At 45.6% G+C, this 16,850-nt stretch overlaps 1 protein-coding gene across 5 annotated transcripts; it reads right to left on the reverse strand.

The window, feature by feature from the left end:
• Positions 1-70: 70 nt before the first annotated feature.
• Ndg (Nidogen) lies at positions 71-15,143 on the reverse strand. Of its 5 annotated transcripts, XM_069116222.1 has the most exons (21): positions 14,807-15,143; positions 8,310-8,588; positions 7,974-8,179; positions 7,806-7,897; positions 7,551-7,697; positions 6,924-7,157; positions 6,100-6,625; positions 5,723-5,889; positions 5,442-5,573; positions 5,271-5,369; positions 4,725-4,898; positions 4,131-4,268; positions 3,616-3,741; positions 3,373-3,495; positions 2,761-3,104; positions 1,908-2,244; positions 1,571-1,799; positions 1,236-1,411; positions 1,018-1,126; positions 653-771; positions 71-484 (listed from the first exon to the last, which is right to left on the reverse strand). In XM_069116222.1, the coding sequence occupies exons 1-21, from the start codon at positions 15,035-15,037 to the stop codon at positions 357-359; spliced, it is 4,116 nt and encodes a 1,371-aa protein (XP_068972323.1). In that variant the 5' UTR covers positions 15,038-15,143; the 3' UTR covers positions 71-356. The 5 variants fall into 5 exon arrangements, with proteins under 5 accessions (XP_068972323.1, XP_068972325.1, XP_068972324.1 ...); XM_069116224.1 differs by lacking the exon at positions 4,131-4,268 and having other exon boundaries at positions 14,807-15,142; XM_069116223.1 differs by lacking the exon at positions 3,373-3,495 and having other exon boundaries at positions 14,807-15,142.
• Positions 15,144-16,850: the final 1,707 nt, after the last annotated feature.

A 16,850-nucleotide genomic window follows, 5' to 3' on the forward strand; every position in this document is an offset into this window, starting at 1 on the left:
CAGAGGTATATAAAATATATACTCGCCCTAGTAACAAGGTAACGCATAAAAATATGGTAGACAGGGTGTATCCCTTATTTTATTATTTTACTTTTATTAAATAACGTGTCACGGAGTCGCAGCACCATACAGCCAGCTTCACGCTGCGGACTCCGCATTTTAGATACAAAAGATCGTGTTACTCGAATACGTGGACGATAAAAACTAATCATACAAAGTAGAATATTATAATTTACACGTAATCTAAGGAGTGGTCCGACGCCACCCCAGCGGTCAAATAACAAACATTCTTTTGTTTTGATCGGCTGACCGAGCCTTGTGATGTCTTCCGAATCTTCCACGACCAATTACAAACATTACTGTGTGTCGGTACATGGTCCTGTCGCGTCGTCCGCACACGCACACGTTCTACCGCTTTGACCATTCGGCAGACATAGCTGATCCTTGTTACACCTTCCGTTTTCGAACTGACAGGCGTTGGTCACTGTCGTGAACAGACAAACGATAATTTACCACGATGATTAATCCAATCATCGTTACGGTACGAACGATAATACGGAATTATGGTATTCGATCCGTTTAATATATTTTTAAGAGGGTGATCAGTTTGACGGAGAACAGGAGAGGAACGATGACATAAAACTTGATTTACCTCTCGGGCACGACTCAGGAACGACGACTATTCCGTATAATTTACCGCTTCCCCCTGGTGGTACCGATATGGGCGGCTTCCTGTCCCCGGTGCTCTTCATGGCAACTTCGATTTTGTGACTACGACGGTAAATAATGGATGATTGAAATATCTCCGAACTTGCATGGTACTCTACTCGATTTTCCTAGCTCGTTATGATTCACGCTTAAGCTTTACTATCTCGAAAGATATTTTACTGGCTGTTCGATAACGCTGAAAGCGTTTTAACTACGATATCGCTCGAATATTCAATTTATGTCGAGTATCTTTTTGTTTAGGCCGAGTACAATACGAGATAACGAAGTGCTGTTTTATCGACAACTTACGTCTTCCAATCGGTCCAATAATATTTCTGCTGGGAAATCGCGAGACCGAACGGATAGGTGAGCTCGTTGGCGATCACATTGATATTCCTGCTATCGATTTCCATGCAGCCTGCGAACAATTATAAAAAAAAAGCACGGAGTGAAATTAGCGAGTTACGAGACGACGATCGTGGCTTGTCTGTTAGCAGAGAAAATTTCATGGGAACATCTGTCCTTACTTATCGTAAACGTTCCGGCGTCCGCCCAGCACAGCTCATCCATCGCCCAATCGATACTTAATGAATTCGGTAACTTCACATAATCCCCTTGAAGGAAGATTGCACGACCGGTACCATCCTCGTTGGCCCACTCCAATTTCGGCGACGCACGGTTCCAATCCGACCAAAATATCTTCCTGCAAACGATCAAATTTCCTCATTTCGTGTTACAAGCTTTTACATTTTCTCCTTAACCCAAGACCGTTAAATTATAATTAATTTCCAGGCGACAGACGGTTTGCGTTCAATTTACTGGCTAGCGAATGGATGATCGAATTCGAAAAAACAATACTCACCCGCGATACGGGTGTACAGCTATTCCTCTAGGATTGACCAGTCCGTCTGAAACGAGCACCTTCCGCTTCTTCGTCTCGAGATTGGCTACCTCGACGGTCGTTTTGCCCGAGTCGGTCCAGAAAATATTTCTCGAGATCCAATCGACCGCCAGTCCCTCGGGGCTGCTAACTTTCGGCAAGAACGTCTCAGCCATCGATCCGTTGTACGTTAACTCGATTATTCGATTACCTGGAAAATAAATCTCGTCTAGACAGAGCTTCTTCGATGGTGATATTTTCGTCAGAAATTTCCTCCATAATCCCGGCGACGTAAAGTTTCAAGAATATTGACATTTACCGGTGATGTCGCTCGAGTAGGCTTTCCCGTTCATGCAATCGATGTCGATCGCGATAGCCATCTGTGTGTACGCTATGTAAATCGGGCTACCGAGATCTTCGTGCGTCGGCGCGAACGGAATCCTCAACGTAGCCATTCCTTGATTCACCAGCAGGAAGTTTGCTTCGTGTTTTGGTCTTTGCTCGCAGTTGGTCCCATCTCCGGCGAAACCTTCGTTGCATACGCAAGCAAACTGATTTTCTCCGGCGGCCACACACGTAGCGTCTGGCGAGCAGATCGTTGGTTCGAGTCTGCAGGATGACTGGGGCAAACACGTGAAACCGTCGCCATAATAGCCCTGCAAGTAGTCACAATTCGTTAGACAACGACATTTGTATCGAATGAATTAGTTGTAGCTTTATGTACTGCGTTAGAGAACAAAGGATAGTCATGTTTGACCATCTACGTTTTGTTTCTACTGTCACGACTCGTATAATCGCGCGTTTACATTTCGCCTATAACTTTCTTACACATTTTGAAATATCCTATAAAGTTGTCAACAGCACCATGTCTGACTACCGTCCGTTCGTTTCTACTGTTTCGTTCTGGAGCACTTTCAAAGTTGTCCGATCAGTTACATTCTTTCTCTACTTTGTAAATCTTACTAGACTGCTACTGGTGCTATGTCTGGCTACATTTAGCCCACTACTACTGTTCCCGCTCGAACCGAGTCCAAAGTTAACTGATCGGCAGCGTTCTTATACCACTTTCAAATGCTCTATCGAATTACCAGCAACTCCATCAATATCTCATCTCACCAATTTCACCTAGAAACCCATAATTCAGGACGAATTTGCGGATTCAATAAACATACCGGCTGGCAAACGCAGGCGAAATTCGCGGAGGTTTGATTGTAGCCACAGACCGCGTTCCTGCCGCAATTATTCAGCACGTTGCATCCAATGTGGTTCTCGACGCATTGACGGACTCCGTCACCGTTGTATCCCTCGATGCAGACGCACTTGTAGCCACCTTCGCCGGTGGATACGCACTGCGCGTTTACGTGGCACTGAGACGGATTCGTTGAGCAGTCGGATACCACGCAGCGACCATCAACCATACTGAATCCTGGATTACACGTGCACTCGTACCGCGAGTTTGCCGGATTGTACGAGCATCGTTCGTTCTCCAGACAATCAGTGGTGCTGCTGCATTCGTCTGCATCAGAAACGATCGTTCAAGCAAACGAATTTTGACAATCAATCGTGATTCGTTTCAGGAATGTTTTTACAATTGATTTTATCGTGTGTGATCATGCAACTGTGGAAGTGTCAAAGCGTGACGTTTCTCGGCTTTCGCGAACACAGACTGAATAGAAGCAAGTACAAGAGAATTCGTAATTTTAAGATAGACATTTTACGAATAAAAATGTACGATAGAGGAATTGAAAAAAATAGAAAAAAAAAAATATGGAAGGTGATATGACCGATAGCACTGCACGTAGTTCCGTCCCCTTCGAATCCTGGATTGCACACACACTTGGCTAAGGACTCCTCCTGCTGGCAAGACGCGTTCGGGTCGCAAACGTCCACCTCCAAACAGGACACCTCTGTGCCAGAACAACACTTTTCATTCACTCGACAAATAACAACGCCATGGTATTTTCCCTCGAATGTGAACGGTGATATTTCGTGGGAACGAAGGAAGAACAAGATGCAAGTTAACGTACCTGTTTTTACACACTCCATACCATCGCCCTCGTAACCGGGATTGCAGCGACACTCGTAGTCCCCGGTGGTAGCCATGTAGATACATTGGGCGTAGGGGTGACACCTGTTCACCACGTTGCACGACACTGGACACAAGCGTGTGCAATTACGATAATGCTCTACCCGATGATCCGTAATTGCTTCGACTATCCACGTCCGAGCGTTTCGTGACGGGTTTTTGTGAGTCGATCGCATCGATCGTGTTTGAAAGCGTTTACGCCTTCGTGGAGACGTGCCAAATGTTTTGTAACAGGTTGACCGTCATATTGCTCGCGTGATATTAATCGTCGAGCTAAACCATATCGTTTTATACACTAGTATTTCAAAATTGTCAATAGGACAGTAAATCTGTTGGTAAATAGATTAGATAGTGAACGAAAGGAATTTAATCGATGTGTGCAGAAAGCGTGTAGCTCGTGCGAAAGATTTTGTTAATAAGCAAAATTAGCTGAAGCCAAGCTGAGTATCATCGTACAGTGAAATCCAGATGGACCCATCGTTTCGTGGTTGAATCCGGGCCGAGGCACGCAAATATCCTTTGAATGGTCGTAACTGTGACTCCAAGGACATACGCAGTGGTCTTCGTAGCATTCCGGGACTGGGTGTGCCGATACTAGAACGCACGATGCAAACCGTTCGTCGCTGCTGGTTAGTAATCATCGCAAATCACACGGGATAATTATAATCATTTCGTATTTTGTGCTATCACGGCTCCGCATCGAATCGTGTACTACGTGCGATTAGTTGTCATGCATCGATACGTGTCAATCCGCTTGAGGATTAAATTTGTAATTAAATTTAATACTTCTATAATCTTCTTCCTCGAAAGATTAAAATTTCTATCTATTTTAAATTTATAATTAAATTTAGTATTTCCGTGTATTCCCTTCGTCATAAGACTGAAACTCTCATTACGATTTACTTAAATCCTCAAATTCGTAATATAAATACTTTGTCGTGCAATTTCACTGTTTCAAATTCTCAAAGCCAAGATTAATAAATCAAACGAATTCGAGCGACACTGCGGTCGAAGAATGCATTTGCACGAACGTCCCTTTGTTGTACTTACAGTCCCGATCGGGAGAGACGTCAGTAGACCTTCCAGATCCTTCCTGCGGCATACATTCGTTATTCCGATATTCCCAGCCCCTTGGACACCAGCACATCTCCTCCACGCACTGCGGTTTCGGCGGTTCGTCCACTGCGGTTGGCTCTGCTTCCGGGTAACACGTGTAGCCATCGCCTGGAAACGATAGCGATCGTTGACACGGAAGGTTATCGCGAGATTCGTTTGCAAATCATCGCACAGTGGGACAAGAGGAAATTGCACGATTTCGTACGAATCGCCCGAAACCATCGTGATTCCGTAGTAATTCAATTTTGACGTCGTCTCGCAAGTTTCTGACTAGCTACAATGGAATTAGCTGCTTGGTAGTTGCGTTTGAAGATATTGAAATTTGTATTAGCAGGTGGATTCAATTACTTTTGCAAAGTACCACGATATTTCGGACTAATTCGATATCCTCTGTAATACACGAAATATTTCAAATTTAAATCGCACGATTAAATCGATTTACAGAATGTGTCTCTGCGTTATCGTGTAGTAAATCCTTACCAACGAAGCCTGGTAAGCAGATGCACACGTGCTTCTGCCTCTCGGTGTCGAAATTGCAGATACCATTGGACGAGCAGTTATCCTCGACATCGCAGGAAGCTGCAACAACTCGTCGTATAGTAACAACCCAACTATTTCTCACGTAGAAAATCAGACAATGAGCGTTCTTACCACGTTGAGACGTAGGATAGCAACCCTGTTCGGTATCCTCGAATCCAGGCAAACAGATGCAGTTAGGCGCACCTTCGATCATCACGCATTGCTCGTAATTCTCGCATCTTGTTTCCTCGCAAGAAGGAAGACCTGTATTTTCGACAAAAGGTACGCTACTTATTGGCAATTCGTAAAACAGAGTCTCACCGTGGAGAGCCTCGAAAATATCGATTTTCCAGTTGAACTAGTAGCTAGGCGAGTTATCAGACTATGGTAATATCCGTTCGTTGGTAACTCACTTTCGCAGATTCGACCATCACCGGAGAATCCGGGCCTGCACTGACACGTGTGGCTGCCTTCTTGATTAATACACTGCGCGTCGGGAGAGCACATGTGATTTCCGGCGGTACATTCGTTCACATCCACGCAAACTGCGCTTCCGTCTTCCTCGTACAAATACTGATAGCTGATAAGAAAAAGAGAAAATTGCACGTTTCCGCGAGAAGAGTATCACCGTGGTGATTTATCTACAAACGAAATAAAATCCTTTCCGATTTTTCAACATATCTAACCGTACTACCATAAGAACGAGAAGGAGATATCCCTTTGACGTTCTCCTAAATCTTATACGCGATCTTCGGAGAATACACGCGTAAATCAAAGTGAAACTTCTTACCCAGGATTGCAGACACACTTAAAGCTATCGCCGTCGACGACGCAGAAGCTGTGGTCGCTGCAGGTCTCTCTTCCCTGGATACAGGGATCTTCTTCTTCGAGGGGCGCCACTTTTGTATTCACCGCGAAACGTATAATTCCCTCGGTTGCCTCGTAAGTAGTGACACCTCTGTAGAACTTCAATCTGGTCGTGTCGTCCTCGGGTTCGACGTTTAGATACGGACATTCGTTATAAACGATAGTTTCGTCTTGGATAAAAGCGAGTTCCCGCTCTTCCCCACCTTCGTTCAGTTTGCAAGTTCTCTCGCTTTGCGCGCGGATCACGCCGGCCTGCGCTCTCGTATAAAGTTCTTCGTAGTCACCGTAATCGACCTTGGTGTCTCTCGCCAACTGCGGCAACGTACCTTCGATCATTGCCTCCACTTTCAGCTGACCGAACACGTCCAACCCGAGGTAATTGCTTCGTATCGTTAGTTTGTCGCCCGTTGACGGATACGTCAGCACCGTCGTATGGTTGAACATGCCCCCTGAATCGATCGTTTCTCTACGTTAACCGTTGTTAACAATGGTTTCGTCTCGAGTCTTTGGTCTTGTTAGGAAATAATAGGGAAAGGGAATGATGAAACGGAATAAAGCTAGGAGAAGCGATGTAGAATAATTGTATAGTGCTCTGCTGACAAGAAGTCATTTGTCAGGCGATACAATTTGTAGAAACAATCTACCAACCAGCGTGACGAGACGATGCTTCTTTCACTCTGTGAAGTTAGACTGGTATTTTGTGCGTGAAGCTTGTCAGCAGTACACTGTAACATCGTCGGAAAGTACCTGTAAGTTCGTATCCATTTTTCGTCTCGCCGATCGGTTTAGCGAACAGCCAACCGATCACACTGCCCAGATTACCCAACAATTGGAAACTGGCGCCAATTTCCTCTGGTACTCTCGATAGAGCCGTGTACGTTCTTCCATCTTTCGGTTGCACGTAGCACTGAAGATCTCTCGCAGGGAACTCCACGTCGTTGATCGTGCCGGAAACTCGGCCGTTTACACGCAGTGGAATATCTACAAATTTGTACAATCCTTTAACTTTTCTTAGCTATTAACTGAAATTAGCTCGTACTCGTCGTAAACCACGGTGGTCGGTTACGGAATCGTGCTATTCAAAGGGCCTAGTTCCGAGAATCTTCTGTTTTACGAGGTCATCGAAAGAGCCGCGTAGTCAGTTGCCGTGATCTATGAATAGATCAGAGAGAACGCGACCGGAATCGTCTGTTGTCGGTGTTCGTTTCGCGACACTTGTCGTTGTCGAAAAGGGAAGAGTCGGTTAAAAGTACGGGCACCTCTTGAAAGCGAATTTTTATGTAGCGTGGCTACATCAAAGGAACGTGACTCGCGTATAATTGAGGGGGTTGCTGGCTTTACGACGAAGTGGAACCGTGGAACGACGATTCTCACCGTTTGGCAGGCAGGATTTCCCATTGCCGAAGAATCCTTGCTTGCAGTGGCAACAGAAACCCACCTCGTAGTCGACACACGTCGCCCTGCTGTGGCAAGTCGTTGCTCCTATTCTACAATTTGGTACCTGATTCGATGCGCTGCTATCTGATCGATAAAGCAATAAGGAAACACATGGTACAGTCTGAAGGAAAACGATCGAACGAAAAGTTGCAACAATCTAAGCTAAGGATTGATAGTCGATAGAAAATTTACCTTCGATATTGTCGGGGACTTTCACGTCGCTGTCGTCGGAGATCGGTCCTACTTGGAACAGCCATTGTCCAGGTCTGTTCACGTTCGACCATCTGAAGGACGACGAGGATTACTTTCTCGGTCAAAGACAAGATAAATCGTACTTTAAACAGGCATCCAGTGACTCACTTGTCGACATTCTGAATCTGATCCGTCCCGGAACCCTTCAACGTGTACATTCTTCCTTCGCTCATTAATCCTGCTTGTGCCTTCGCGTCAGGCAAACCATTCGGGTGCGACTCACCTTGAATCCATTGTACACCATTCTCCGGATACAATAGTTCCACGTAAGAATGCGTACCATTCGACGAGATAGCTACCTGGTACGTGTTCACCTAAGAGGAATCGAATTAAATCAGAAAAAACGAAAGATAGCGATCGGTTTCGTCTCGTTTATACAGCGGTGTATGTTTCACGTGAGAAAATTTGCCTTTATTCTTAGCAAGTCGACTCACTTCCACTCACCTTGTCGCTCTTTCCGTTATAGTATCCAACGGCCAGCCATGTGGCGAGGAAAACATGAGTCGGTACGAAGTCTGCGGCGTCCGCGAAAGCGCTACGAACCATTCCTCCGGCTCTGGCAAGGACTGTCGGTGCGTCCGTTTCGCCATAATACACTCTTCCAGAACCGCTAGTGTCAACGTGTGTATAGAGCGGCGCGATAACCGGATCGTCGAGCGGGAATGCGATATTGAAAAACCTTTGCATGGCCCTTGCGAAAGAGAGGACGCCATTTCCGTTTACCTGCAACCAGGTAAGGTAATTTCTTTAGCCCTTACTTCTGTATTCAGCTTTTCGTAATTAAAAGTCTCATTACGCGAATGAGAATCGAAACGGAAGATCTCACAGGCTGCGACGGCAAACTTTCGTTATCCGTTCGATGCAGTCCGGAGATAAAATTTCCCCAACGGTCTTTATCCAACTTTTGCTCCACACCCCCTACAGGGAGGTTTCTAAATTTCTCCACCTTCTACGATGCGATCCTGCCTCCAGGTAGGAATCTGCATATCTAGATTCTCTTTAATCCGAGAGAAACCATGAAATAAGAATTAAGAGAACTCAAGAAATTTTCGATAGCTTCTGAACGCATTTTACGTTCTCGTTTAGTAGTCCAATCACCCTCTTCTCTATAATTAAAATTTTAAATCTTACAACTTCCTTATCGCAACATCGGTTCAACGAACGATTATTAAAATTAAAGAGTGGAGAAAGACGACGTTCTGCAGAGTTGCCTAGACGCATGTGTAGTGGTTGTTATTAGACAGGTAAATAGTATGAGCACGTGTCGGGAATCCGTGGATGATGTAACGAGGCGTCTCGTATGTACACCAAAAGTCATTCAGCCGGTGTACGCGTCGTTTAACGAAGCTGAGACACTAGAAAGGGCTGGAGTTTAAAGCTGCTCAGCTTGATGCCACGCGTCTGCGAGAGTAGACGTCGTTCCGTCAATTGGCTAAACTGAAAGGCGCGCGCGTTGCTCCACATTCGTGGCGGGAGCAGCTGTGCCGTCGGCGCCACGGAGAAACGATTCCCAACGTTTCACGAGGACCAAATTAAAACTTCACCGAAACTCTATTTTTACTTCCCCGCGAATGTTTTCGTCGGCTGGACCTCTGTCTACGCGCGGCCTACTTTGTCGCGTATTTTTGGGTCACCGCGATTCAAATCTGGAAGAAGAGGTTTAAACGCTTGAGAGTTGTTGACAACTTTGCTTTTCACTTGGGAAATATTTTTCAGAACGACGCTTCGATCTTGGTAAAGATAATTGCGAAATAATGCGAGGACAGTAGACGAAGTTCGATAGAGATTCAAGTTCAAACGTTGAATCTCTTAGTTTCCAGATCGTATCTTTGAATATTCGACTGTGACGCTGTATCTAATGCCTACCAAGCGGACAATTTCACAGCTCGATACGATTATGAAACAGTGTCATAACACGCATGAACAATGCGCTTCCAGGTCGAGTACCAAACAAATGGAAAGACGGAAGTGAAGCTTCGTAGTTAACGACCCTGGCTAATTGACGAAGTTTAACACGTCAACGAAATTCCGGCCTGGTTTCGACCGCTCTCACGTCCCGATTCCTCGGCTCGAACTTCTGATTGTTCAACGCTCGTATTGTTTTCACGTGCTACGGATATTACTACTGTGTCGAATTTAACACCCAAGCCTGCGCGTATTATTCAACGAGCGATCTGGTCGTAAGAATTGACACAAATTAAATTGACCAGACAATGATCCTCTTCGTCAGGCGCCGACTCGCTGTCACGTTGCTCTTTAAATGCGTGGCATTATATGCATACAGTTTTATTAAATTATTTGGTCTTGTTATTCGTTTTATTTTGTAACTATTTATGTATGTATGTATATATTTGTTGTATATTTGTTTATATGTAATGTATATTTTTTCGGATTTTAAAAGAATTCTCATGATCTGTCAAAGGCTGTTTTACTTTTTCAATTGCACAATTTCATCCCGATTCAACGTTGGTCCCTTTAGTTTCGCACAATTTCATCCAGTGACTTCAACGCGAAGAAACAGTTCTAATTCCGCTTTGAAATCGCGTCGCGGTCAATCGAGCCTTTTCTTCGCGATCAATTTCACGCCATTGGAATCTAATCGAAAAAAAGTTGAAGGAAAAGAAAAAACGAGTGGAAAAAGAAAAGAGTCCACATCCAAGTCGCCGTAATTATTCCGATCAACCGTCCAGCTTTTCTCTCCTTTTATTCCTGGCCTCGATCGATGACAATCGGCACGAGTTTGCCATTTCCGATTAGATGATTTTTCGTGTGATAATTACGAGGGCACCGGCAAGCCGGGATCACCGATAATCGATGGGACATGGCAACCAGCTCGAGAGTGGACATCGATCGCGTCTTCTCCGACTGTCCTTCTCTCTCTTTCGCCTGTCTTTCTCTCGATCCGTACTCGAACGTTTTGACAGTGGCGAGTTTCGAGAGGAGAGTCGGGACTAACGCTATCTCCGTCGGGGCTATCGCTTGGGTCGTAGGTCACAGCTGAGCCGATGACACACACGCACACACGTAATCCCCGGTAATCGTGAACGAGAGAGAAAACGGTGAAAATAGATAGAGGCTGCCTGGAAGTAATACGACGAATCCATCTTACTCGCCGATTCTCTTCCTGATGTCACTGATTATGCCAGCTGCTCGCTCGTTAAATAAAAACCCGAGGGGACTCGCATCGAATGGAATAATTCAAATGAACCGACTGTAATTCCACCTCCTCGTAATTTTAAATATACACGACGACACGATCGGACAGTTGGTTAGATTTATTGTCTGTTACTGGGATAATTTTTCGCTCGTTCCAATAATCAGGTTCCACGGTTTGTTATTCGAATTTAGCTCAGGGGAAAGAGGACTTTCACGAGCAGAGAGATGTTATCTCGATAGCTCTCGAAACTTCAACAAAATTAAACGCGAAAGAAGAGATCACTGGGACGCGGTCACTGGAAAACCGCGATCCACGAGAGCTTCAATTATCCGGACAAACAATAACCGCGACTCCGTTAAATGGCAACTTCGTGCACGTTTAAACTTGAAAATTCGATCGTTTCACAAGACACTTTACAAGAATAACGAGCAGAGATTCGCGGTCTGGGGATGATCGCGCAATAGCGCCTGGAACCTACGCGTTTCCAACGTTGGCTAACGATCACACTCTCGACGAAGATCGTTCCGAGAGCGAACGATCCACTTTTCTTTCTTTCTACGAGGATAGATCATGTTTTCGAGACACGGGGTGGACAAGGCGAGTCGCACGCGCTAACGCAATCGTGTAATCGGCCGCAATCATTCTGATGACTGCGAATCGTCGACGATAAGCGACGAAATAGAGATGATTGTCGTGTAGGCAGAGCTTCTAAGTAGACCGTCGCGGATATATCGCAGCACGTATCTGTGTCAATCAATTCGTCGGACCTAACGCAGGTTTGCATGCCAAACATCTATTCAAGTTTCAATCCCTTCGATTCTCCTAAGAAATTGCATTTAGATTCAGACATTTTCGTCGCGTGCGATAAATTATCAGACATTTACCGCCTGATTCTTTGTTCCTGATTGCCATCTAACGCGACGATTGCCCGTTAATCGACTGCACTTTGTTTTCGTAATCGCTCGATTTAGAGTCGTTAAATCAATGGGACATATCTGACAGTGGCGGCGTAACGTTTTACAGTAAGCGACACGCGGCTTCCTCTCGAATTTGTCATTTGCCAAGAGTCTGCTTATATTAGAAATAATTTCACACGACTACGTTATTGGCGGTAATTTAATTAACCAGGAACTTTTCAAACAAGCCTAATTGGGCTTCGCGACGCGGGATGACGTCGCCGGGAAGATCTGGAAGAATCGTTCGCGGAATTTCACAACGTCCCCGGTGCGCTCCTCCTACAAATCGTCCGCTAACTAATGTGGGAAAGCGTCAAGGCTAATTGGCTGCGTTTACGCCGTAAATCGTCGGTCGCATTAACGTCCATCTGGATGCAAATCCACCGGCCGGCTTCCGATACCATTCGTTTAGCGAGATCGTATCGTTCGCGGACGAACACGCGGATAACCAACAGGTATCTCTCTTCGCTCTCGGTTCAATTTCCGCGGAACGGCGCGCAATATGCGCCGGCTAATTGCCGCTTCGCGCCGTTTCTCCCTTTTCCACTCGATGAATCAAACGCGCGTCGAATCCCGCTTACGTATTTATCTATTTAATTAGCGACGTTCGTCGATTGTTGTTCGGAAATTTCAGCGCTACTTTTGCCTGCGTGTCTCGTCGGTTTATCGTGCCTCCTCTACATCCTTGCGTAATGGGGAAGAAGGCTAATTAAATATTTATCTGATGCTCGACGGAGCTTAATTACGTGCGGCTGTGCGAAAAACGAGCCTAGCTTTCGAGCCAGGGCGAAATGGATCGGGCAAGTCGCAGTTAACAGCGCGCCTGATCCCACCTATCGGGACCACATCTTGATGAACGAGGATGCTCGAATACGCGTATGCTCGTCGCGTATCTTCGCACATCCTCGTGTATCTTCGCGTATCTTAGCGATCGAGATTCCGTTCTCCACTCGTTAACCGAGTATCCTGCGATTGTTTGTCGATAATTCGTCTACCTTCCGGTCGTCGAAAACATTTAGCAGGTTCGTTCGGCCGCGTTCATTCGATAAATGCACGGTGCCGAAACGCGAATGGCGCGTTGATAACGTGTCCACTATTCGGCACGGCATGACGATCGCGTTATCGAGCGTGTCGATGAATGGAACGCTGTACTACGAGATTCATCGTCATCGTGCACGTGGTCGATGTAGTAAAGTAGGGGGTACGGTGAAGTAAGCTATAAAATTGTTATTTCCAAGCTATTTTTCTACCAGGTAATTATAATTACGCAACGTTTAACGTATCAATGAAGGACATCTTATTAAGAAGGTAGCAGCCGGTCAGCCGTAAATGGGTTCTATCAGCGTCACGAGTCACGGGCTGCAGTTACCTCGAGCCGATCGCGTGTTTTCCTACGTGCGGCTTTTTACGCGGCGATGAAAACATGACGCCGCTCGACACGCATGAGATCACGCACCTTGACTCGCTTGGATCAATTAGAACGAAGATTCATCCGAATACCTACGTCGCATCCGTACGCGTGGGGGAGGCGTACCGTGCAATCAATGTCCATTCACGCTCCGTGCGACGCTTGCGAATCGGTTCGTGGAAAAGTGAGATCACCGGAGAACTAACTACAGTCCTCTAATCTCGCAGTGTTTGCCTTCCATGACTCAATAGCGTTCGCGACTAATCTAATGGCATTGCGTCAAAAATTCGAATGTTGATAATTTAAGGACATCTTATCTCTCTCTTCCCTTGTCTCGGAGGAAGAGTTTCATTCTCGAATCGATCCTCGCGTATCTGACAATTGTCTTCGGTTTTCGAGAAGTTTCCGTGAAACTGTGAATCTTATCGCGAAGCTCTCGTTCAGCCGATCGTCGAAGGGACGAGTTCCACGTTCGGGGGAACATGATCCGCGTGACAAGTGACGCGCACCGAGACAGAGAATATGAGAAGCTGCTCGTGCGACGACCCAAGCGCAATTAAGCGATTGCGCGCCGGCTGCGGCCGTTTGACCGTCATCGCAGACAATGAATTCGTGTCACGCCAGAAAATGACGCCAGATTAGACCACGAGCCGAATTAAGGGGATGACCGAATGTTCCTGGCTTTCCCTCGTTCCGCGCGAATTAATATCAACGAAACGAATTACATGATCGTCGAAAACGTGGTTGCTTCTGCCTCGCCTTCTTCGATCTCTACGCTTTTCGAATTTTCTTTCTCCTCTCCTTGTTACATCTATCGAGGCAAAACGAAACGATGCGTTTCCCGAGGGAACGGCTTGTTATATTTAAACAAGGGAGGAGAGACGTTTCATCGTGCAACGCGCACGAGTGCCGGTCCTAATTTAAAACATTAAATAAACGATTTTCCTGTTGCGCTCTCCCTTTCCTCACAAAGCGTAAACAGTGGCACGCGCGCTTCGTGTTTACACAATTTCGCGCGTTGCAAGGGTTATTCGACGTTCGAGCGGCTCCAGCCCGTGGCCCTCTATCGAAGTTTTACCGTGTATTTTTGTGAGCACCGAAATTAAACGGGGCCGGATGCGAGTGGCCACCGTCGCCCGATGGAAAACCACAGAGATCCACACTGCTGGATAAAAATAACGATTTGTCTGTCGAATCGTGTGGCTTCCTGTCTAGCTTTAAAATAAATCCGGGTGCTTTGCCAATTTAACGCGTAATATAGAACATTTTATCGTGAAAACTCTCAACCAATCTCACTTTTTCCAATCAATCCGTTGAAACGCAAGGAAAAGAAATCGGGGTGAAATAAATTAAAATCGATAATCTAGAGAAACAAATCGCCGATAAATAAAAAAATAACAATATAAATTGGTGTACTCACGAATATGGAATTGAAGATCTTATCGTAGAATGCGATCGGTGTCTTGAGAATTGTCTCCGCGGATAGAAGCAACCCGTTTACGTCCGATTGTAGGATCGAGGAACCAGGTGTCGTGTAAGGGTACAAGTCGTTTTTGTTGAGGGCTGCGGCGAAAGGCGCGAGTAGGGCCCCAACCAGGGCCAGCACCACAGCCAGCCGCGAGACGTTGAGAGGACGCGCGCGACGAGTCATTCTCTCTCTGGGACTGCCTTCACGCTACTGTCGATCGACACCGCCACGACGACGATGAGTTCTCGCTTGCCGCCCCTTAATCGCCTTTGCCCGCTCATCCTCTCGGCCGCTCTTCTTTCGAACGCACGAAACATCGTCTCTCTGCTCTCTCCCGGTGCCGCCGATAATTTCGTGCTACTACCCCCTCCATCGACACAGTCTGTGTCGGATCGCTCGCCTCTATTCCCGCGAGGGCACACGCGAGTATTGTCGCGGTTTCGCGCGATATTGTGGGTGTCTTTATATCTTTTTTAAATTTTTTATTCCTTCATATTTCCGATTTTTGTAACCTCTTTGGAACGAAACTCCTTGCGATAAATATACAAGTAGCGCAGATTGACTTTGTACTTTCTAGAAGTGCAACAGGTAAACGATAACAGATCAAGACGTGGGAAACGACGAAATTGATACGATCAACCTATTATGTCAGTTATGTTATAAATTTAATTTCTAGTTTAATTATGCTATAAATCTGGCTAATTACGCTATAAATCCAAAGACCTATATGTTTAAAATTATCGATATTCGTTATACTACTGTCTAAACGTCATTGTCTTACGTGTTATTATGTCTGCTCAAAATTCCACGAAACCATGCACACAGAGTGTCCATAAATAATACTTATCCTGTTTACTACAACTGATTATCATTGACTCGACTCAATTATCAGGCTTCCGATAATATCTATGGCTTCGAATTCATTCATTCTCCCGTTAATTTAGTGTTCTATGTCTCTTCAAATAATTTACGATAACATCATGGTTGTATAATGCATCGGAAGGGAAATACTGTAGCAAAGATACGCGCTTATTTTTATTCAGCAAAGCGTTATCTATTATCTGTTGCGCGCAACGCAAACGAGTTTCATTTCGCGGTTCATTCAATTGCAGTTTCGATCGCCAAGGTCTGCCGGATTACGCGGCTTGATCTTTGCACGAGTTTTTAATGATTTAATTATAGCAATAATCGTCACTCACATCGGGAGCTTTGCAATTGTATTTCAAGGTTGCTCTAATCCACGTGCACATCGAACGATCGTAAAAATTCTGCGATTTCTGTCCAATCTGAATCTTCTAATCTAACGTCTTTTTTAATGAGAATTTATTTTCCACTTCTTCTTAAGATTCAATCTCATTCTTCCGCGAAACGAAACGAAGCGACAATCGCAAGGTCGATAATGTAGAAGAAGTAAATATAATTAGTTTCTCAGGCCTGTAAATAACGAATCGACCGACGAAAACATACAACATAGAGAACATCCATTCGAATAATTCGATCCCATTTCGTTTAAATTCCCCTTTGAAACACCCTTCGTTTGAAATTTGTACGGGAAGTACGGGACCCCTCCCAGGATGAACACACTAAAGCATATCAGACTTGCAGGTTGAAATCCACGAAGTTCATTGTTCCTCTTCCGCGTCATTAGTTCGCTTCCGCGACTCGGTTCCGCCTCTAATTACATCCTTACCTGTACCGTGTTCTATTCAATCTCGTACGTTTCGTCATAGATGGTTGTACATGGATCGTGGATGCAACCTCCTTGAGCATTGTTCTTCGCTCGTTGCGAGCTCGCACGAGGATCGTTTGATAGTTGGCCAGTCGCGGTCGAACGAAGCAAATTCTACGTTCGCCGCGCACTTCGTCGGGCACCGCGGCTCACAACGCGACCCAATAATTTGTCCGAGGAATTCTTCCGTGGAATCTGGCTTCCCCTTGCCTCCCTTCCGTCCTCTTTGGTCGCTGACCAAATTGCCTGGAATTCGAGGGGGAAAAA

This window comes from Bombus flavifrons, chromosome 7 (genome assembly GCF_040668555.2).
Source record: "Bombus flavifrons isolate JBK064 chromosome 7, iyBomFlav1_principal, whole genome shotgun sequence".
NCBI lineage: Eukaryota > Metazoa > Arthropoda > Insecta > Hymenoptera > Apidae > Bombus > Bombus flavifrons.

Bases quoted from the DNA above. Each gene is read 5' to 3' on its own strand.
- Ndg (XM_069116222.1), bottom strand. From the start codon at position 15,037: ATGACTCGTCGCGCGCGTCCTCTCAACGTCTCGCGGCTGGCTGTGGTG. The intron at 5,574-5,722 runs GTGAGTTACCAA...TCGAAAATACAG, and splicing joins TGATGGTCGAATCTGCGAAA to GTCTTCCTTCTTGCGAGGAA. The intron at 5,370-5,441 runs GTAAGAACGCTC...GAGTTGTTGCAG, and splicing joins CTATCCTACGTCTCAACGTG to CTTCCTGCGATGTCGAGGAT.